The sequence below is a fragment of the Pan troglodytes genome, chromosome X (genome assembly GCF_028858775.2).
Source record: "Pan troglodytes isolate AG18354 chromosome X, NHGRI_mPanTro3-v2.0_pri, whole genome shotgun sequence".
NCBI lineage: Eukaryota > Metazoa > Chordata > Mammalia > Primates > Hominidae > Pan > Pan troglodytes.
In genome coordinates, this window is record NC_072421.2 from 82,918,126 (window position 1) to 82,940,366 (window position 22,241).

The window sequence follows — 22,241 nt, forward strand, 5'->3', positions numbered from 1 at the left end:
TACTGTTTATCTCAAGCTGTTCCTCTAGCTGTGCCTCACTTAGTTAATCTTACACCTCTCCTTAAAAAACAGTATCTAGGGTAAATATAATCTAACCTCTTCCCAGGCAAGTAGAAAAAAGGCAGTCTGGAGTCAAACAGTGAGTTCAGTTTCCAGCTAGGACCCTGTGGCAACCTTATATAACATCTGTAAACCATAGTTCCTCCTTATTTAAAATGAGGATAATCGCACTCACCTTATACAGTTGTTCTGAGGATTAAATGAGATGATACTTGTATTAGCAGGTTGCTTGTTGGATAGTCAGTGCTCAATAAATATAGCTAATCTATAGCTAAGTGACTTTGTTTAGAAAGTCAGTGGAATCTAACAGATGAACTGATAAGAAGAACAAGCAAAATTTAATAAGAGATATCTTGGATCTTGGTCTAAGTAATCTGCTGCTACCCTGTGAGGGACTTACCAATTCTTGGTCTAGGATCCTTGAGAGCATTTGGTTCAGGATAAACAAACACATTTGGATTTATTTATTTAGTTTTTTAGATCTGATCTATTTTGACTTGTAAGTTCCTGCTAGAGGCTAAGTGAACTAGCACTGTTCCTTCAGTCTATCTTCTTAGAATCCACCCAACCAGGTTGATCTGAACCCAGGTCCCCACTAGCATTATTCTACCCTTCTTTCCTTCCCTATGGTCTACTTTCAGGAACCAGACTAATCTTCAGCAGTGTTCTAAAATAAATGGAATTTCCCATATTTTAAATCTTTGGTTTGTGAAAAGATTTTTGTGAATTAGTAATTTTATTGTTTAGATATATAGAATTCCAGTACAGTTAATTTTACAGGATTAATATTTTAATTTTTTCCTTGCTAAAAAACCACATTTCTAGTCTGATTAAATGCTAAATTTGAACCCCCACCTCGTCCCCATTTCTGAAATGCCCAGTGGAGTAACAACTGAATTAAAAATACTTGTTTTATACATACTCCCTTCGTGTACCAGACTTCCAGGATTGTGGCTGTGTCCTTTTGGGGTAATTTAGTGGTTTGGGTGAGAGTTTGAGACGGTGAGAAGGATTTAAAAGGGTTGAAAGTAAAGTATCCCAAAAACGCTGTTGAAAGCTCAGCTTTCCCTTTTCACCTTGTTCTTTGATGTGTTAGTGTATTGATGGTGTCCATTGGTCTCCATCCTAACTTGGTAACTAACTTCCATAATGAATTGATTAAAAATAATGAGCACTATGTGACAAATAACACTCTTTCAGGTACTACTTTATAGAAAGTGATCAAAAGGTTTTGTACTGGATGATTTCTTGTAGATAATTTATTATAACCAGATCCACAAGCCCTCTTAATTTGTTTTTGTACCACCTCAGGGAGCAGAACTTAGCAGAATTCCTCATGAAGGGATTTTACACTTGTACAATATTTACAGGGCAGGTAGGAGTTGGTGTTTACCATGCTGCTCAAGAAAAACATTAAAGCTTTATTCCTACAGATTTACTATTCTCAAACCAAATATTAGTCTAAGATGAGTACAGAGTTTTTCCCCCTAAATCAGGTGTTGAAAGATGCCTTCCAATTTTGGATATAGTAATTATTATAAGTTAAAGAAGTTCAGACACTTTCATGTTCATGATGCATATTTTATAATAGAATATTTTATTAACTCACTTAACATATTAGTATCCTTTTACGTTTTTGTGCCTTTTTATTTTAATTTTTTGAAACAATTATAGACTCACAAGCAATAGAGCAAAGGAGTACATACAGTCCATGTACCCTTTACTTACCTTCCTGTGATGGTGGCATCTTACATAACTGTAGTATAATACAAAAACCAGGAAATTGACATTCACACATTACTGTTAACTAGACTACAGACCTAATGCAGTTTTCACCATTTTTAACATACATTCGTGTGTGTGTATGTGAATGTATATATTCTATGCAGTTTTATCCCACATATAGATTTGTGTAAATACCACCACAATGAAGATGCAGAGCTGTTCTATCACTATATATATGCTATCCCTGTGTGTTCACAGACACACACACACACACACACACACACACACACACAGACACCCTTGGCAACCAATAATCTGTTCTCCATCCCTATAGTTTTATTGTTTTGAGATAATATAAATTACTCCATTTATACATTATACAGTATCATAACCTTTGGTGATTGTCTTTTTTTCCCTCAGCAAAATTTTCTGGAGGAAATTCAGGTTGTTGAATATATCAACAGTGTGTTCATTTTTATTGCTGGGTAGTATTCCATAGTAGGGATGTGCCAGAGTTGGTGGAACCAACCATTCACCTGCTAAAGGACACTTGGGTTGTGTCTAATTTTTTGCTACTATGAGTAATAGCTACTATGAGCTGTTAGGAATATTTCTGTACAGTGTTTGGTATAAACATATATTTTCATTTTTCTGGGGAAAAATGCCCGAGATTGCAATGGTTGGATTGTATAGTAAGTGCATATTTAGTTTTGTAAGAAATCGCCAAACTACTGGTGGATCACGAGGTCAGGAGATCGAGACCATCCTGGCTAACACGGTGAAACCCCATCTCTACTAAAAATACAAAAAATTAGCCGGGCGCAGTGGCGGGCGCGTGTAGTCCCAGCTACTCAGGAGGCTGAGGCAGGAGAATGGCGTGAACCCGGGAGGTGGAGTTTGCAGTGAGCCGAGATCGCGCCACCGCACTCCAGCCTGGGCGATAGAGCGAGACTTCGTCTCAAAAAAAAAAAAAGAAAAAAAGAAAAAAAGAAATCGCCAAACTATTTTCGAGAGTGGCTGCTACTATTTTACGTTTGCACCAATAACGTTTGAGAAATCCAGTTTCTCCACATCCTCACCAGCCTATGGTGCTATCACTGTTTTTTGTGTTAACTGTTTTAATTGGAATGTAGTGATATCTCATTATGGCTTTTATGTTTTACTTGAAAATAAAGTATATCATTTTAAGGTCTTCATGTAGATTTTACTAACATCGTTTTCACCCAACTCTAACCCAATTCCTGGTTGTTGGTGATTTTAATTGCAGTTAAATTGTCAATGATTTTAAAAAATGATTTATTTGGCCAAGATTACTTAATATTTAAGAAATATTTATAGCATTTGATTTATTAAATACAGTACTCTAAATTAATAAAATAACTTTACCTTTTTTGGATAATTGTTTGTATTATAGTGGCTGGAATGGCTGGTACTGCACATATCGATGGAGACCATATTGTTGTTTCAGTTCCTGAAGCTGTTTTAGTTTCTGATGTTGTCACAGATGATGGGATAACTCTTGATCATGGCCTTGCAGCTGAAGTTGTCCATGGACCTGATATCATCACAGAGACTGATGTAGTAACAGAAGGTGTGATTGTTCCTGAAGCGGTACTTGAAGCTGATGTTGCCATTGAAGAGGATTTAGAGGAAGATGATGGTGATCACATCTTGACTTCTGAACTAATTACAGAAACCGTTAGGGTACCAGAGCAGGTTTTCGTGGCTGACCTTGTTACTGGTCCTAATGGACACTTAGAACATGTGGTCCAAGATTGTGTTTCAGGAGTCGACTCTCCCACAATGGTATCAGAGGAGGTTCTTGTAACTAATTCAGATACAGAAACTGTGATTCAAGCAGCTGGAGGTGTTCCTGGTTCTACAGTTACTATAAAAACCGAAGATGATGATGATGATGATGTCAAGAGCACTTCTGAAGACTACTTAATGATATCTTGTAAGTGAAACATAAAGCCCATAATTACTCAGGAGATTGATTTATATAATCCGGAAAAGTTTTCTGGGATGAGGGATATATTCAATAAAAGTTATAGGGGAATCTTTTTGAAAAATAATTTTTTGAAGCAGTGTCATTAAGATGCTGTTTTGAGTTTACTGATGTTTTTAATTTATTCAATGAAAATTCATACCTGAAATGAAGTAAAATAATGCAGTTTATTAGTATCTTAAAATAGAGGTATAGATTTGGCAACAACAAGAACATTAACTGATACAAAATTTTAATGATAAATATATATATTTCAACATGGGAACTTTCTTATGTAGCCACTGCTTTTTTTTAATATGACAGGCACTGAAATTGTCAATTAAGTTTTTCTTAGGAACTTAAGCAGAATATGTTAAGAAATGTATTGATTTTTAAATTAAATACTTGAAAAGTAAATCATAAACTCAGATAATGTCCTACAGTTCTCCCTGTGTTTATATTGCTTATGCCTAAATATGTGCGTGTATATTTTATGCAAAGCTATTTAACATGTTTATTTTAGACTGCTTTGCAAGATTCTTAAAACATTCTATCCGAAGCGGGAAGATAGAAATATTTTGTTCTCATTTTAAATGATGGGTTTATGAGAGCAGCAACAAAAATAAAAAATATCTTGATAAGTTATTGATGGAGCTTAAAGAAGTAGGTATATTAGTTATTAAATTTGAAGGGATCATGCTACAAGTAGTTAAGATTAGACAAATTTTTTTGACTTATCCAGGGAAGATTTTTATTCTTTTTAAAATACAAAAATGGTTGACTGGGAAGTTTATCGCCAGGTAGAGTGTGTGTGTGTATGTGTGTATAAAGTGATCGTATGTATATGTGTATTAGTGAATTTAAAACTGAAAATAAACTAAATTTATTTAATTTGTGAATTTAATTGTAAAGTTTAGCATGTTAACTTTTTTCTTCTATAAGCACTTTTGAAGGTGAATTTTTACATTGTTTTTAAGAAAATAATGTAAGCCACTAAAAGACTACAAATATTGTTACCTATTTTTAAATAGATATAGATTACTAAAGCAACTCCATATTTACATCTTAACGTGGCATTTTTTAAAAGATCTATAGTATGGTTATCATGTAAAATGATGTGGCAAAAGTTGGTCGTCTACACTAAAATTCAGTATGTCTTCAAAAGAGTATTCATTAATTTTAACTGATATTAAAGTAGTGCAAAATTTAGATGTCATGTATTGTGAACAGTCATACCTTGTGTTATCTTCTATGATTTAATTCTGCAAAAGTTTTTTAAAAAAGTTTCTGGAATATTCTAAGTTAGAATAATTATTTTGATAACTACCTCATATATCAAATACAAGGACTCCTTTGAGGAATATAATTTTATTTTTTGTTCATTTGTTTGGTTTCAACTTTTATTTTAGGATTTGTACGGGTATGAATGATCCCATCTCCTAGGTACTGAGCATAGTACCCAACAGTTAGTTTTTTGGTCCTCGCCCCACTCCCTCCCTCCCACCTCTAGTAATCCCCAATGTCTGTTGTTGCCATCTTTATGTCCATGAGGACCCCATGTTTAGACTTCTCTTATAAGTGAGAACATGCAGTATTTGGTTTTCTGTTCTTGCATTAATTTGCTTAGAATAATGACCCACAGCAGCATCCATATTACTACAAAGGACGTGATTTCTTCTTTTCTTACGGCTGTGTAGTATTCTGTGGTGTATATGTACCACATTTCCTTTATCCAGTCCACTGTTGATGGGTACCTAGGTTGATTCCCTATCTTTGCTATTGTAAATAATGCTGTGATGAACACACAAGTGTGTGTGTCTTCATGGTAGAATGATTTGTTTTCCATTGGATGTATACCCAGAGTGGGACTGCTGAGTTGAATGGTAGTTCTGTTTTAAATTCTCTGATAAATTTCCAAACTGCTTTCCACAGTGGCTGAACTAATTTACATCCCACCAACAGTGTTTAAGTGTCCCCTTTTCTCCACAGCCTCACCAACATCTGTTGTTTTTTTGACATTTTAGTAATGGCCATTCTGGCCATAATAAAAAAATAGTAGATGTTGGCATGGATGCAGTGAAAAGGGAACACTTTTACACTGTTGGTGGGAATGTAAACTAGTACAACCACTATGGAAAACAGTGTGGAGATCCCTTAAGGAACTAAAAGTAGATCTACTGTTTGATCCAGCAATCCCACTACTAGGTATCTACCCAGAGGAAAATAAGTCATTATACAAAAAAGATACTTTCACATGCATGTTCATAGCAGCACAATTTGCAATTGCAAAAAAATACGGAACCAGCCCGAATGTCCATCAATCAACGAGTGGATAAAGAAAATGTGGTACACTATGGAATACTACTCAGCCATAAAAAGGAATGAAATAATGGCATTGCAGCAACCTAGATGGAATTGGAGACTGTTATTCTAAGTGAAGTAACTCAGGAACAGAAAACCAAATATATGTTTTCTCTCATATATGGGAGCTAAGCTATGAGGATGCAAAGCATAAGAATGATACATTAGACTTTGGGGACTCGGGAGAAAGGGTTGTGGGTGGTGAAGGATACAAGAGTAAACATTGGGTACAGTGTACGCTGCTGAGGTTATGGGTGCACTAAAATCTCATAAATCACCGCTAAAGAACTTATTCATGTAACCAAACACTACCTATTCCCCAAAAAGCTATTGAAATAAAAACATTTTAAAAAATAGCTTGTCAGTATGAACAAGCAAAATAATAATAATAATAATAATAATAATAATGATAATGGTCATTCTCACTGGTGTGAGGTGATGTCTCTGTGGTTTTGATTTGCATTTCTCTGATGATTAGTGATGTGGAACATTTTTTTCCTATGTTTGTTGACCACTTGTATGTTTTCTTTTGAGAAGTGTCTGTTCATGCCTTTTCCCTGTTTTTATTGGAGTTACTTGTTTTCTGCTTGCTGATTTAAGTTCTTTGTAGATTCTGGATATTAGACCTTTGTCCGATGCATAGTTTGTGAATATTTTTCTCCCATTCTGTAGGTTGTCTGTTTACTCCGTTGATAGTTTCTTTTGCTGTGCAGAAGCTCTTTAGTTTAGTTAGTTCTGACTTGTCAATTTTTGCTTTTGTTGCAATTGGTTTTGGGGACTTAGTCATAAATTCTTTCCCGAGGCCAATGTCCAGAATAGTGTTTACTAGGTTTTCTTCTAGGATTCTTATGTCTAGAGGTTTTATCTTTAAACTTTGGTCCATCTTGGCTAAATTTTGTATGGTGAAACATAGGGGTCCAGTTTCATTCTTCTGGATATGGCTTCCCAGCTATCCCAGCACCATTTATTGAATAGGGAGTCCTTTCCCATTGCTTACTTCTGTTGATTTTGCCAAAGATTAGATGGTTGTAGTTATGTGGCTTTGTTTATGGGTTCTCTTTTCTGTTCCTTTGGTCTATGTGTTTGTTTTTGTACTAGTAACATGCTGTTTATGTTACTGTAGCCTTGTAGTGTAGTTTCAAGTTGGGTAATTGATGTCTCTGGCTTTGTTCTTTTTGCCTAGGGTTATTTTGGCTATTTCTTTCTTGGTTCCTTATGAATTTTAGCGTAGTTTTTTCCAATTCTGTGAAAATGACGTTAGTAGTTTGATAGGAATAGCATTGAATCTGTAGATTGCTTTGGGCAGTATGTCCATTTTAATGATATTGATTCTTCCAATCCTTGAGCATGGAATGTTTTTCCATTTGTTTGTGTCATCTGTGATTTCATTTATTAGTGTTTTATAGTACTCCTTGTAGAGGTTTTTCACCTCCTTGGTTAAATATATTCCTGGGTATTTTTTTGAGGCTGTTGTACATGTAATTGCATTCTTAATTTGGCTCTCAGCTTGGATGTTGTTGGTGTGTAGAAATGCTACTGATTTTTGTACATTGATTTTGTATCCTGAAGCCTTAATAAAATTGTTTATCAGTTCTAATAGCCTTTGGCAGAGTCCTTAGGGTTTTCTAAGTATAGAATCATATCATCAGCAAAGAGAGATAGTTTGACTTATTTTACTGTTTGGATGTCTTTTATTTCTTTCTCTTGCCTGATTGCTCTGGTTAGGATTTCCAGTACTATGCTGAATAGGAGTGATGAGAGTAGACATCCTTGTCTTATTCCTGTTCTCAAGAAGAATGCTTCCAGTTTTTGCTCATTCAGTTCGATATTGGCTTTGGGTTTGTCATAAATGGCTGTTATTATTTTGAGATATGTTCCTTTGATGCCTAGTTTCTTGAGGGTTTTTATCATGAAGGGCTAATACATTCTGATTTTATCAAAAGCTTTTCCCATATCTACTGCAATGATCACATGGTTTTTGCTTGTAATTCTGTTTATGTGGTGAATCACATTTATTGATATGCATATGTTGAACCAACCTTTCATCCTTGGAATGAAACCTAGTTGATCATGGTGTTTTAACTTTTTGATGTGCTGTTGAATTTAGTTTACTAGTATTTTCTTGAGGATTCTTGCTTAAGGAACATAATTTTGTATAAAGCAAAATATCTTGTTAACATCATGATGGGAGATCTCATTCAAACCTCCCTAATTTCAGGGGTAAAAAAAGTTAACACCTTTATAATTTTAAAAACTATAATGACTTTTTTGAGATATAATTTACACATCCTTTTATTTACCCATCTGAAGTGTGCAAATAAGTGGTTTTTCATATATTCACAGGGTTGTACAACCATCACCACAATCAATTTTAGAACTTTTTCATCACCACAAAAAGAAACCCTATACCCTTTAGCTGTTAGCCCCCCCCTCCATCCACTCTGAGGCAACCATGCCTGTATAGATTTGCCTATCCTGGATATTTCATATAAATGGAGTTATACAATATGTGGCATTTTATGTCTGGCTTTTTTTACTTCACATAATGTTTTCAAGGGTCATTCATGTCATAGCATATATCAGTACATTTGACCCTTGAACAATGCAGGGGTTAAGGGTGCTGAACCCCGCCCCCCCTGCTGACATACACACAGTTGAAAAGCCATATGTAACTTTCAGCTTACCAAAAACATAACTACTAACAGCCTACTGTTGACCAGAAGTCTTACCAATAACAGTCAATTAACATGTTTTGTATGTTATATGTATCATATTCTGTATTCTTACGATAAAGTAAACTGGAGGAAAGAAAATGTTAAAATCATAAGGAAAATAAAATATATTTACTATTCATTAAGTGGAAGTGGGTCATCATAAAGGTCCTCATCCTTATTGTCCTCACATTGAGTAGGCTGAAGAAGGAGAGGAAGAAGGGTTGGTCATGCTGTCTCAGAGGTAGCAGAGCAGAAGAAAATTCATGGATAAGTGGACCTGCACAATTCAAACCTATGTTATTCAAGGGTCAACTGTACTTCATTCAGTATTACTAATAACATTCCATTATATGGGTATTATCACATTTTCTTTATCCATTCATCCATCAGTTAATGGACATTTAGGTTGTTTCCACTTTTTGGCTATTATGAATAATGCTCCATGAACATTTATGTACAAGTTTTTATGTGGGTGTATATTTTTAGTTTTCTTGGGTATATACCTGGGAGTGGCATAACTCTGAAATCTAAAGGTGACTATCTTGTTGTTCACTTTTTCACTCTATTGTGAAATACAGATTCTTTGTATATTGCCTAATCCCATCACTGTGGTATATCAGTATACTGTATAGTTTTTATACCATACTCACCATATAATTTTGGTAGATGTAAGTAACATGCAACAGGTAAAATAAAAAGCCTACCTTTTAAAAAGGAATGTTATATTGTACATTTGACTAAAATGAAATTTTAATTAAATTGTGTGAGTGGGCCATAAAATAATATTGAATGTTACCAAACTTTACAGTGTTGGCAAACAATGCACTTCACTATCTTATATTATATTTAGTGCCAGAAGAATTCTGTGGTGGATATTTTATTACTTATTGCTGGATTGAGAAACAACACTATTGGACTTGAATATTGCATACCTTACAACAAGCAAAACATTTAAGCTTGAATTTAAGGTATTTTGAGTATTATCTGCATTTAGAAGGGCCTTTGGGGATTTATTTCTAAAGTCAGTTGATTGCCTATTAAGTCTTTGTTAATTTCGTACTTTCCATAATGAAGGATATAGAATAAATCTTGGTCAAGTTGATGGTTTACCTCTTAAAACTGCGTGCCAACATCTTTAATAATTTTATCATTTTCTGTGAACTTAAAATACAGAATAAGTTCAGTTAGTACATTTCAAAATTGCTCATTCTGAGGAATCTAAGTAAAAATTAATGGATGCATTAAATTTAAAAGTATGAACCTTAAGAAAAGGTAGAAATGGAATCAGAGAGAATAGTATTAGTAATTTCATACTTATTGCTAAAATTATGGTACAAAACTATTAAGAAGTGGTGAAAAAAATGTGACTTTCATTTCATAAACTTTAATTTTGTGAATTATAGTTTTAACTCAGCTTATTCCAGAAGGAACTGTGATCGCTTTAAACTATTCATGTATAACAAAGTAGAATTTATAAAATGAGAGTATTTTTATTATTTTATTAATTTACCATAAGTTATTTCAGCCTAAAAGTTTGTATTTTGGACACTTTTTGAAGTTTTTTTATATTCTGTTTTTAATTAATGAGAATATAGTTTTTTTCTAAAAACTTACTCATGATTTTTTCTATGTCATTTTTATTCAACATTATTTTATAAGAGAAGCTATTAAGCCAGTAATATCAAATACTTAATCTTTTTTTATTTTAATTTGTACCATTGTCAAAAATGTTGCCAAAAGTTTAGTAATATAATTAGGAGCTCTGATGGAATGAAAATATGTAGACTTTATTTTGATCATTTGGATGCTATCTTTCATAGACAGTAAGCTATTAAAATTTGTAAATAGGATAGAATCATTTATATTTAATCACAAAGTTAAAGTAGCTCTGCAATGTAAAAATAATTTTTAATATGTGTTGTTTTCCACTATTTTGAAAGGCCTAAGGAATATTTTTCAAGTTGTATGTATCAAGTTTGAAACCAAAGTAAGGAAAATCTAGACTTTGACCCATTCAGATCTTGCTAAAATTGTTTTTAGGAGTGCTGAATTAATAGCTTTTTAATGTCACTTTATTCTGTTTTTAATGGTTCTAGAATTGTTAGATGTATGTAGGGGCTTCAGAATTTGATGTTTCATATTTAGTACTGTTACATATATATAATAAGGAGGAGCAGATTTTCAATTTAGATTACATTTGTGTTTTTATAGGAACAGCATTAAAAGAATAAATTATAGGCATATAATATTTAGGAGGCATATATTGTTTGAATATTATTTATGGTCAGAGGACAGAGTTTATTAATCTATTCATTGCATAGTTCATGCATAGTATTCATGTGAACTTAAATGTTATCCTAAAAGACTATACAGTGGAGAATCAAAAATTTTAAGTGTATTTAAAATGTAAGCAATAGGTCCAAATACTGTTGCCTTATCTTTATATATGATTTTCTTTTAATAAGAAAAAGAGGGGGAAATACCCATTTATTTCCCTTACATATAATTTTGAAATAAAGCATACATTGCAAAATCTAGATATATATAAAATTCATGGCTTGAAGTTGTCTTCCATTGACCCTGCAGAAATTAGAGTATTTACTAAGATTTTATTTCCATGATGTATGAAAATCTGTTTTTATAGTCACTTAGGTGTTCTCTGTGTTTTTTTTTTAATCCTAGATCTTGTATGCTAATTTGTTTTAGAAACAACCACTATTTAATTTGGTAACTGTTGTTTATGTGAACTCATTTTATGAGTAATATATGTTTTATGTTCTTAATTTTTCTGTTATTAAATTTAGTGTTAGGATTTACCTTAAAATATTGAAAGTGATAGAATTTGAAGCCGTTTTAATTAAAGCTATATGGTTAAGTATTTTGTATCTATTAATTGAAATCTGTAAATAGATTTTTATATAATTGCGATTATGTAATATAACTGATCTTGTGTACTGTTTTTCCATGAACCTTGATGCTTTTTTAAATTTTAAAAATAATTTTATTGTTACAGATTTATGTTGCACATGTACAAGTTTATTACATGGATGTAATATTGTGTAGTGGTGGGGTTTGGGCTTCTAGTGTACCTATCACCTGAATAGTGAACATTGTATCCAATAGATAAATTTTCAAACCTCATAATCTCCTCTCCCCCCACCTTTTTGAAGTCCCTAATGTCTATTATTCATGAATCATAACACTTTTAATGGCTTCATAATAGGTTATTAAGTGAATACAGTGGGTAGGTGGTTAACATTATTTCACGTTACACTTCAGCTTAACACCCACTAAATAGTGGTAATTTTTCTTGTTTTGTTTTTTGTTTTTTGTCAATGGTATTTTTTGACTGAAATAATTTTGTTAATATTTTATAGTGGATGATGTTGGAGAAAAATTAGAGCATATGGGGAATACACCATTAAAAATTGGCAGTGATGGTTCACAAGAAGATGCTAAAGAAGATGGGTTTGGTTCTGAAGTTATAAAAGTGTACATATTTAAAGCGGAGGCCGAAGATGATGTTGAAATAGGTACAAACACTAATTTTAATTTATTGCTCCAATAGGAGTTATAATTTATTATATTTTCTGGGGACTAGTCTAAAAATGTTCTCAAAGCATGGGTTTTTTAAATACGTTTTCTTTGGGAATAGTCTTTTAAAAATTGTATATGAATATAAAGCAGGAATGCAGAATATGGCATTCTTTGATTCTTTCAAGCATGAGTAGAATACTGCAGCAGAAAATATCAAAACAAATGATTGGAGAGGATTTGGTTTAGATTAAGAAACTATAATGAGTGTTTATGAGCATGGATTCTAGAGGCAGGCTGCTTGGGTTTTAAATAGGTCCTGTCACTTAGCTGAGTGACCTTTGATAAATTACTTAACCCCCTTCTGTCTGTTTCCTCATCCATAAAATTCTCATAATAATAAAAGCTACCTATAGGGCTGTTGTGAGGGTTAAAGGGGTAAATATGTATAAAAGACTTATATACTGCTTGGCATATAAGCTTGATGTAATTAACAATTGTCATTTCTCAGTGATAGCTGAAAATTTAAAGTATAATTTATATGAAAATGTTCTTGGCACTTTGAAATTTATTTTGGAATTTATTTTTTTTCTAAGAAATATTTCTATATATTCTCCTTATTAATTTAGGTGGTTATTCCATGATACTTCTCTATTTTAATACGTGTTTTAATTTTTAAGGTGGAACAGAAATTGTCACAGAGAGTGAGTACACCAGTGGACATTCAGTAGCTGGAGTGCTTGACCAGAGCCGAATGCAGCGGGAGAAGATGGTTTACATGGCAGTTAAAGATTCTTCTCAAGAAGAAGATGATATCAGTAAGAAAATAAGGGCACTGTAGTGACTTATCAGTAGCCATCATGCATTATTTTTAAAAAATCTCAGAGATACAAGCACTGTATAGGAACAAAGTTCAATAAAATAAGCCTGATCCTTTGACCCTTTGCTGTAAATAATTTAAAAGTGAAGGGTCCTTTTGACCATTCATTTGTACATGTATTGTTCAAATCACCAAACATTAAATAATATATCTTAGTATACTATACTAGAAATACAGAGATGAACAACATACAGCTCCTGACATCAGTGAAGCTCAAAAATATGTAATTACTGAGTACCTACTTTCTGTGCGTTACTGAATATGTTGCAAGATACTATCTCATTTAATTCTTACAACTCATATCTGAGGTAGGTGGTATTTTTCCTGTCTTATGGAAGGAAAAAAAAAGATTCAGGGAAAATAATTTATCCAAGATCATTCCAATATTAAGTGTGAAGGGCAGGATTTTAATGGTTATCTAACTCCACTGCCAATGTTCTTTCCACATGGCAGTGGGCACTGTTGGCTTCTCTCTGGATTTAGCAATTGAAGGGCTGATGGTTTGTTCTCCTGTCACTAAAGGGTTATCTTATGTAAGTATTCTTCCAAGCCAAGCTGCCAGGAGTTTGATTTCCTATGCCGTTGATGGTCTCCAAGCAGTTGCTGCTTAAGGTTTTGTGGGGCTAAGTACCACAGGACGATCAAACCTCCTCAGGTTTCCTTTCCTGCCATACCGCAGGTTTCCTTATGAAGACATTTTGCTCTCTGCCTACTTTCTCCTCACCTCAGTATAGGAATGCAGCCCTTTCCTAAGGCTATTCCTGTCTTCTTACTATGCTGAGAAAAACACAATATTGCCTTGCCCTAGAAGGCTAAGAGCCTCCATTTCACTGCATTAACTTGACAAAATTGGGCTTTACCTGTGCTGCACTCTGATACCTACTCCAAGTTTCCTTCCCTAGAAGTTGTAGGGTGCTGAATTCCACCCCCAAACAGCTGAAAATATCAAAACAAATGAGTGGAGAAGATTCTGATGGATAGGAAAAGAGTTAAATCAAATGATTTCTATTTGATCTCTAAATTCTTTATTTTTTAATTTATTGGTAAGGAAAGGGGCACAGTAGGAAATGGAAGATTGAGGTTTAAGTTAACTTATGCCAGAATTCTATGGGAATGTGGGAAACTTAGACCAGTGTCTCTTTTTGGTTAATAGAGAGAAGACAAACTTGGGAGAAGAGGGATACTTTTTTCCCATGTTTTTCCCCACATTTCTTCTGTAGTCATCCAGGATCCCAGTATGTGAATCAAAGGAAAAGCAAAAATTCAAGACAATTTTCTATTTAACAAGTTAAATGTAAACAGATTATTTTATATAAAGTATATTGTGGCTCTCTAGGTTTAAATATTTTTTTTTCTTACCGCAATATTGTTTTGTTCAATGAAGCTCATTTAATGCTTTCTCTCCTCAGTAGAATCTCTTAAAATCTGGCCTATTGAAGAATGTCCACATATTCTTGATCACTAGCATTATATACATATATAATTTTTATTTTTATTTTAAATTTTTTTCAATTACTAGTATTTTTGGTGATTTTTATTACATGTATAGTACTGCATTTCATTTATAATACAGTATACGAGATAGTATGGACCACTTTCTAGTATTATTTCTATGAGAAATATTTTCTGAGTCCCAAAAGACTGTCAGGCAAATAAATGTATAATGCCTGATAGAATGTAAGATCATTCAGTATATTTCAAGCGCACATGTTTTTATAAAATTTTTAAAAGCCATTTCCATAGAACTTGGTTCTAAGAGGAGAATAAGAGTTTTGGTAAATGATTGTCTCCTAGTGGCACTAGCCTCCAAAAGTGCCTAATATAAATTGAAATTAAATTTATAAATTTTTAAATTAACCAAACTGAAATTTGAAAGTTGAAAGATTTACATTGTTTGGAATTTTTACCCACTTATTAAATATTTGGGGTTATAAACAAGCAATTATTTCTAAAATTTAGGTTGCGCTGAAATAGCAGATGAAGTTTACATGGAAGTCATTGTAGGGGAAGAGGAAGGAACTTCTCTCCCTGAGATTCAGCTTGAGGACTCTGATGTTAATAAAACAGTTGTCCCTGTTGTCTGGGCTGCGGCATATGGTAGGATACTGGCATTTTTTCACCTGATAAGTACATAATATGTATTTACTCAGCCTTTAGGCCATTAAATAAGCTGTGTGAATGCCACCATGAATTGGCTAATATAATAAAATGTTTTACACTGTGGACTGATTCATCTCTAGTTACTTTAGATGATTTTTCTACCACATACCTTGTACTATTTAAAATGAACCTTGCTTAATGCATTATGTTTTTCAGTATGATCTATTTTAAATCCTACCTGTATAAGTGAGTGCCATAAAAAATTTTATTTTTCTAAAATAGGAATATCCTTTGAAAATCGATCCTTCCTCTTTTGGAAAAACATTTCATTTATTAACTCTACAGATGATAAGGTTTTGGGGTTTTGAAAAAGAAACAGAAACCCAGGTATGCTCTTTTAGAAAGCATATAATGAAAGGTAAATTTATCAACTTATTTTTCCCTTTCAGTCTTATTTTATTTCATTCCTATGTAACGTACAAGATGGTCCAGGTATACTCTTTACTTTGAAAAATTTTGATATTCAAATGCATTAATTTATCTAAACTTGGTTCTTCCAAAGGTTCATTCATTCAACAGTCATTTATTGAGCATCTTCAAAGTTAGGGGTACACTGCAGAAATATCTACCCAGTTTTCATTTAAAAAGTAAAATTGTTCTAGATGTTAACAATTCCAAGGATGCTGAACAGCAGCCCTTATTTTCAGTATGTGACATTATCTAACCTATAGGAGTGGAAGAATACAACAATTTTTTTTAACCCAAGGAATGGTGGGCAAAGTAAGATTTTGTAGATTAAGATGTGATCCACTAGTAGTCATTATAATTAGCATATCAGTTTGTAATTGGTCTTTTTTTTTTTCTTTTTAGGAGATGAAAGAAGAGTTTCCCGAAGGTATGAAGATTGTCAAGCATCAGGTAAGAGAGCATTGTATATGAGATGTGAGTTAAAGTTCTGGCTTTATTTTATTTTACTGCTTGGTAAGTAACAAGTTTGTGTCTACAGACACATTTGTTGGACTCTTACTTGCTTAGTCATACCTAATCTAGTTAGTTAGGAGTTTCTTCTTTGAGGAATTAATTTATGTGTGGACATAATGTGTGTTAATCTGTAAATGCAGTTCCATTTAGATTTCCCTCAAACTTTAAGCATCAGGCAGTTTATCAAATGGACCATAACAGGTTGCTATGGAAAAAATGAAATAAGAAATTATTTGGACAGAAAAGTAAAAATTATTCATGATATCAACCCCTTGTTAATGTTCTTTTTGGGGCAGAACTGTTTTCTTAATTTCTATGGCAACCAGTGCATTTATATATAACTGTTATATAAAACCCATGTGTCAGCTTAATTTTTTTTAGTTTTAATACACTCTATATGGTGTTATTCTCTAGTTGATCTTCTTGTTAAGTTTTCTTAAGCAAGGAGATATTTTCTTATGATAATGTGTCATTGTTCTGTTTCTACCCTTGGGAAGTATTTGACTCTCTAAACTTAAGTGTTGATTTCGAGAAATTGATGAGAAGTATAGATCACAGCATATAAGTTAACCTGACAGTTTTGTAGGTCTACATTTTTTAGCTAAATTGCATAAAACCACAATGGATTTTTGATAACTAGGATTATATTAAGTACTTTTTAATGTATGCACTGATCACACTGAAATTGCAATAAATTGCCTACCATATGTTAACCCGTAAAATCAATCTTAATATGTAGTACTCTTTATATCAAGTACACTATTCTGAAGCATATCTACAAGAGATCTGTTTCGTTTTTTATGCATTACACTTAGTCACCATAACTATAATGGTTCAGTAATATGTCTACATTTCTTTTTCAATTAATTTCATCAGCCTTCATTGGTAAAAACAATTGGTCTGATGCCAAGATTTTGTTTCAAATTCAGTTTCTTTTCTTTCTTTCTTTCTTTCTTTCTTTTCTTTTTTTTTTTTTTTTTTCAAGAGACAGGGTCTTCTTGCTCCGTTACCGAGACTGGTGTGCAGTAGCACAATCATAGCTCACTGCAACCTTGAACTCCTGGGCTCAAGCAATCCTCCCATCTCAGGCTCCTGAGTAGCTGGGACTACAGGTGCATGCCACCATGCCTGACCAATTTGTTTTTTGTAGAGACAGGATCTTATTATGTTGCCTAGGGTGGACTGAAACTCCTGACCTCAAGCAGTCCTCCTGCCTCAGCCTCCCAAAGTGCTGGGATTACAGGTGTGGGCCATCATGCCCACCCCAAATCCACTTTCTTATATTACATTCATCTTATCAGTTTATTCCTGATAAAATAGAGATATTTTAAATTTAATTGATGATCAAATTGAGATATTTTAAAGTTAATTTCACATGATATCCTATTCAAAGTATTTACACATACATGTCTTTACTTGTGAGTGAGAGAGAACAAGAGTGAGAGAGAGAAAGAGAATCATAAGATGGATATACTTTGTGAAATTTACTACCAGAGTGGTAACTTGGTGTCATGTCATCTGTAGTAACTCATTCAACAGAACCAAAAAAGTATAAATGTATGTGATTTAATGATGTTTCAATTTTTTTTCCAGGAAATACTTTGGACTCAGCATTAGAAAGCAGAAGTAGTACAGCAGCACAGTACCTTCAAATTTGTGACGGCATTAATACAAATAAAGTACTTAAACAAAAAGCCAAAAAGAGGAGAAGGGGAGAAACCAGGCAGTGGCAAACAGGTAAATACTTTGCTTTATGAATATTATAATTATTTGAGATGTGGAAGTATTTTTTGTCACCAAAGAAAAATATCTATGGTTTACTTGGCAGTTCTACTCTCCATGTACCTGTTTGTGTATGCTATAGATAATTGTTTTTTTTTTTTTTTTACTTTGTGTGACTGATACTTAATAAAACTATGCTTGTTTGCTCTTTATTCCAAAGATACTTTTACAGAGAATTTTCAGGTTGGTTTAACAATAAAGGGTACCTGTTTTTGGTATTCAAAGTATATATGATATTGCATTTTGGCATGTGAGTGGTTCATAGTAGAGTGCTGCTCATTACTTTTTAGTGAGCTACTTTGCCATAAATTGCTTTTATTATGTATTTTTTATATTACAGGATTTCATTCAACTAGTATTGTTTTCACATAGTGAATGCCAACTAGTTTGGCACCTTTGTTATAAAATCCTTTAAAACAGTCTGACCAAATGTCACAACTTTCTCTTTTCTTTATCTAGCTGTTATAATAGGTCCTGATGGACAGCCCCTCACAGTGTACCCTTGCCATATTTGCACAAAAAAGTTTAAATCCAGGGGATTCTTAAAAAGACACATGAAGAATCATCCTGATCATTTAATGAGAAAAAAATATCAGTGTACAGATTGTGACTTTACAACTAACAAGAAAGTGAGTTTCCATAACCACTTAGAAAGCCATAAGCTTATAAACAAAGTCGACAAAACCCATGAATTTACAGAATACACACGAAGATACAGAGAGGCTAGTCCACTGAGTTCCAATAAACTTATTTTAAGAGACAAGGAGCCGAAGATGCACAAGTGCAAATACTGTGACTATGAAACTGCAGAACAAGGACTGCTAAACAGGCATTTGTTGGCCGTTCACAGCAAGAATTTTCCTCATGTTTGTGTTGAGTGTGGGAAGGGTTTTCGACATCCTTCTGAACTCAAGAAACATATGAGAACCCATACTGGTGAGAAGCCATATCAGTGTCAGTATTGTATTTTCAGGTGTGCAGATCAATCAAATCTGAAAACTCACATTAAGTCTAAACATGGTAACAATTTGCCATATAAATGTGAGCATTGTCCCCAAGCATTTGGTGATGAGAGGGAGCTTCAACGCCATCTGGATTTGTTTCAAGGACATAAGACACACCAGTGTCCTCATTGTGACCATAAGAGCACCAATTCAAGTGACCTTAAGCGGCACATCATATCTGTCCATACTAAGGATTTTCCTCACAAATGTGAGGTCTGTGATAAAGGTTTTCATCGTCCTTCTGAGCTCAAAAAGCATAGTGATATCCATAAGGGTAGGAAGATTCATCAGTGCAGGCACTGTGACTTTAAAACATCCGATCCATTTATTCTTAGTGGCCATATCCTTTCAGTTCATACTAAAGATCAGCCATTGAAATGTAAAAGGTGCAAGAGAGGATTCAGACAACAAAATGAGCTAAAAAAACATATGAAGACCCATACTGGAAGGAAGATTTACCAATGTGAGTATTGTGAATACAGCACTACAGATGCATCTGGCTTTAAACGACATGTGATATCGATACATACAAAAGACTATCCACACAGGTGTGAATTCTGCAAGAAGGGATTCCGAAGACCATCAGAAAAAAATCAGCATATTATGAGGCACCACAAAGAGGCTCTTATGTAATAAGATCAATATAAAGAAAGAAGCTATTTAGGAGATATGATATGCTACTTGGGAGAAAACTCTCACTAACTGTCTCACCGGGTTTCAAAGCTTGATACTAAATCATGACTTTACATTCTTTGTATTAAAGATCTTAAAATATTTGAATTCACGGGGGATCCCATAGCCCTTTGAAAATTACTTAAAGAATTTAAGAAGCACTATAGAATGGTCACAGAAAAACTTCTTAAGTATCTGTGTAATAGTATTATATGCATACTTAAACTACAGAGGGGAAAAGCAAAGACAAATACTTTATTGGGCTGATTATGTTAGATACAAATGTTTCTGAGAAGAGAATACATAATCGAGTTTAGCGATGCTTTGCTATAGCAAGCAAACCCACTTTTATGCAATTTTAGAAATGGGGCGGGGAAACAAAATGTGGTCATTCATCAGTCACTTAGTCATTGAGCCTTTTATATTGTACCTGGAAATTAAATTCCAGAAATGACAAAAGTTTTGTGTATTCATTAAAAGAAAACTAACTGGAAAACAGGTTAGATTAATTCAGTACTATTAAAAAAGAATTCAGAGCTGTTAATATTTTATCACAGGATAGGATACTTAAAATATAGCATTCTGTGCTGAGGTCTAAGGTGAAGTCTATAAAGATTAAAGTTCCCTTTTTTCTGATGTTCAAGTTGATTGTTGTTCAGTATGGCATATATGACAAAAGTATATTTGAGTCAAATGTGGCTTTCTAAAATGGATGCAACATTAGCGTTGCAAACAAAATCAGCACTATATTTCTTAATGATCTAAAGATTAATTTGAGAGAACACAGTTTTCTTAAATATTATAATGTCTAGAGTTTTTTTAGGACAGTCTTAGCAAGTATGATTGTTCTAGTCTTACTTGCTCTAATGTTTAAAGGTGCAATTTTATGCCATTATTGAAATTGATTTTTAAAATCTATATACCATATGATTAACATGCATTTTCAATATGAGGCAGTGTTTATGCAGTATTTAACAGAGCAATCTGCTGCCAATAGAGTTTGGAGGTGGATATTTAGTTTACAGTGTATAAACTTAAAATATGCATCCCTTTAACAACGCTTTGTGTTAGCATGCTGCAAATCAAAATGGCACTTAATATTAAAAGCTGGTTTAGGGAAATTTTATGAAAATCCTGTTCATAAATGTAATGCATATGATATGTACTTTTAAGTTTTAGTTGCTTCATGTTTACATTCAGCTGTTCAACATAATTAAAATGTAATTTTACTTCATGCTATATTGTGGCTTTGTGTTTCAAATAATGTTCACCTTTCTGTTTTTGCACCAGATAAGAATCAGTTCCTTGAGAATAAATTTTTTATCTTTCTTAACTTCAGAATATGAAATTTGGAATATCTACTAAAATTGTGTGTTATGTGGCTGTAAATGATGTACACGCTGTAAAATAAGATCGCTACTGTTATGTGGGATTATTATTTCTAAATGTTACTAATTGAAATGAGCATACAATAAAAAGCATTTATTGCACTTAATGGTTTTATGAGTTTATTTAAAGTTTCCATATTTTTTATTAAAAGACTTCACTTCAGAGTTACTTAGGCAGATTGGTCCTTTCTTTAATGTCTTGTTGAATTTTGTTCATGAACAACAACATGAACTAGGAATTTAAACAGTTACGATGACTATGTAATGCATATTTCTTAAGAATGTATGTTATTTGCTAAAATCATAATGAAATACTATAAATAAAAGTGTCCATTTTAAGATCTTAGGTTTCATATTAGAGAGAAAACTAAAAGTTCTTAACTTGCTTAAATGACACAATCCTGAGCAGTGAATACATCTAATTATGTTCCCAATATACATTCAAAAGGAAAAGTATTGTTGTGTGTATTTGGCAAAGATTTCTGCAAATGAGCATAAAAATAACTTTCTATGTTCAAACCAGTGAGCATTTCATAGAATTCTATATATATGGCACTGTTAGTTAAGACTCTTTGTCAGTTGAATTATTAATTGTTAATTAATCACTAGCAGAAAAGGAAAATATCAGCCTCACATGTTAGACCAGTGCTTCTTAAATCTAAAGTCTGTAGAGCTCACCTAGGGAACTTGCTGAAATGCATATTCTGATTCAATAGATTTGGGGTGGGGCCTACAATTCTGCATTCCTATTAAGTTCCCATGTGTTGCCACCATATGAGTAATAAGGTGGTAGACAAAAGCACCTGCTGTAATTCTGCCACATGTTATTTACTTTGCTTAAACAGATAGTTGTGGGTGAGTGGACAGAGGGAATTCTTACTGAGGACATGACATTAGAGCTGAGATATGAGTCGCAAGAAGGAGCTAGCCATATGAAGGTCTTGTGGAAGAGCAAGGCAGAGAAACCTGCAGATGCAAACAACCTGAGATGCAACAAGCTTTGGCTGGACAATGGTTAGCAAGGGGGAGTGATAAGAGACGGTTGCAGTGATC

The 22,241-nt window shown here is 33.3% G+C and overlaps 1 protein-coding gene across 11 annotated transcripts in view; it reads left to right on the top strand.

Annotated features, from left to right (window-relative positions):
- ZNF711 (zinc finger protein 711) overlaps positions 1 to 21,295 on the top strand; it is a 29,093-nt gene extending 7,798 nt beyond the window's left edge. For 6 of the 11 annotated variants that reach the window (XM_016943472.3, XM_016943468.3, XM_016943473.3 and 3 more), the window contains 7 exons: positions 3,200 to 3,742; positions 12,225 to 12,380; positions 13,062 to 13,199; positions 15,221 to 15,358; positions 16,232 to 16,279; positions 17,936 to 18,079; positions 18,584 to 21,295. In XM_016943472.3, coding sequence (XP_016798961.1) covers positions 3,200 to 3,742; positions 12,225 to 12,380; positions 13,062 to 13,199; positions 15,221 to 15,358; positions 16,232 to 16,279; positions 17,936 to 18,079; positions 18,584 to 19,761 — 2,345 coding nt within the window. In that variant the 3' untranslated portion in view covers positions 19,762 to 21,295. The remainder of the gene's footprint in view (positions 1 to 3,199; positions 3,743 to 12,224; positions 12,381 to 13,061; positions 13,200 to 15,220; positions 15,359 to 16,231; positions 16,280 to 17,935; positions 18,080 to 18,583) is intronic. The other 5 variants (XM_016943474.3, XM_054677040.2, XM_054677041.2 and 2 more) reach the window with 1 other exon arrangement.
- The last annotated feature ends 946 nt before the right edge of the window (positions 21,296 to 22,241 follow it).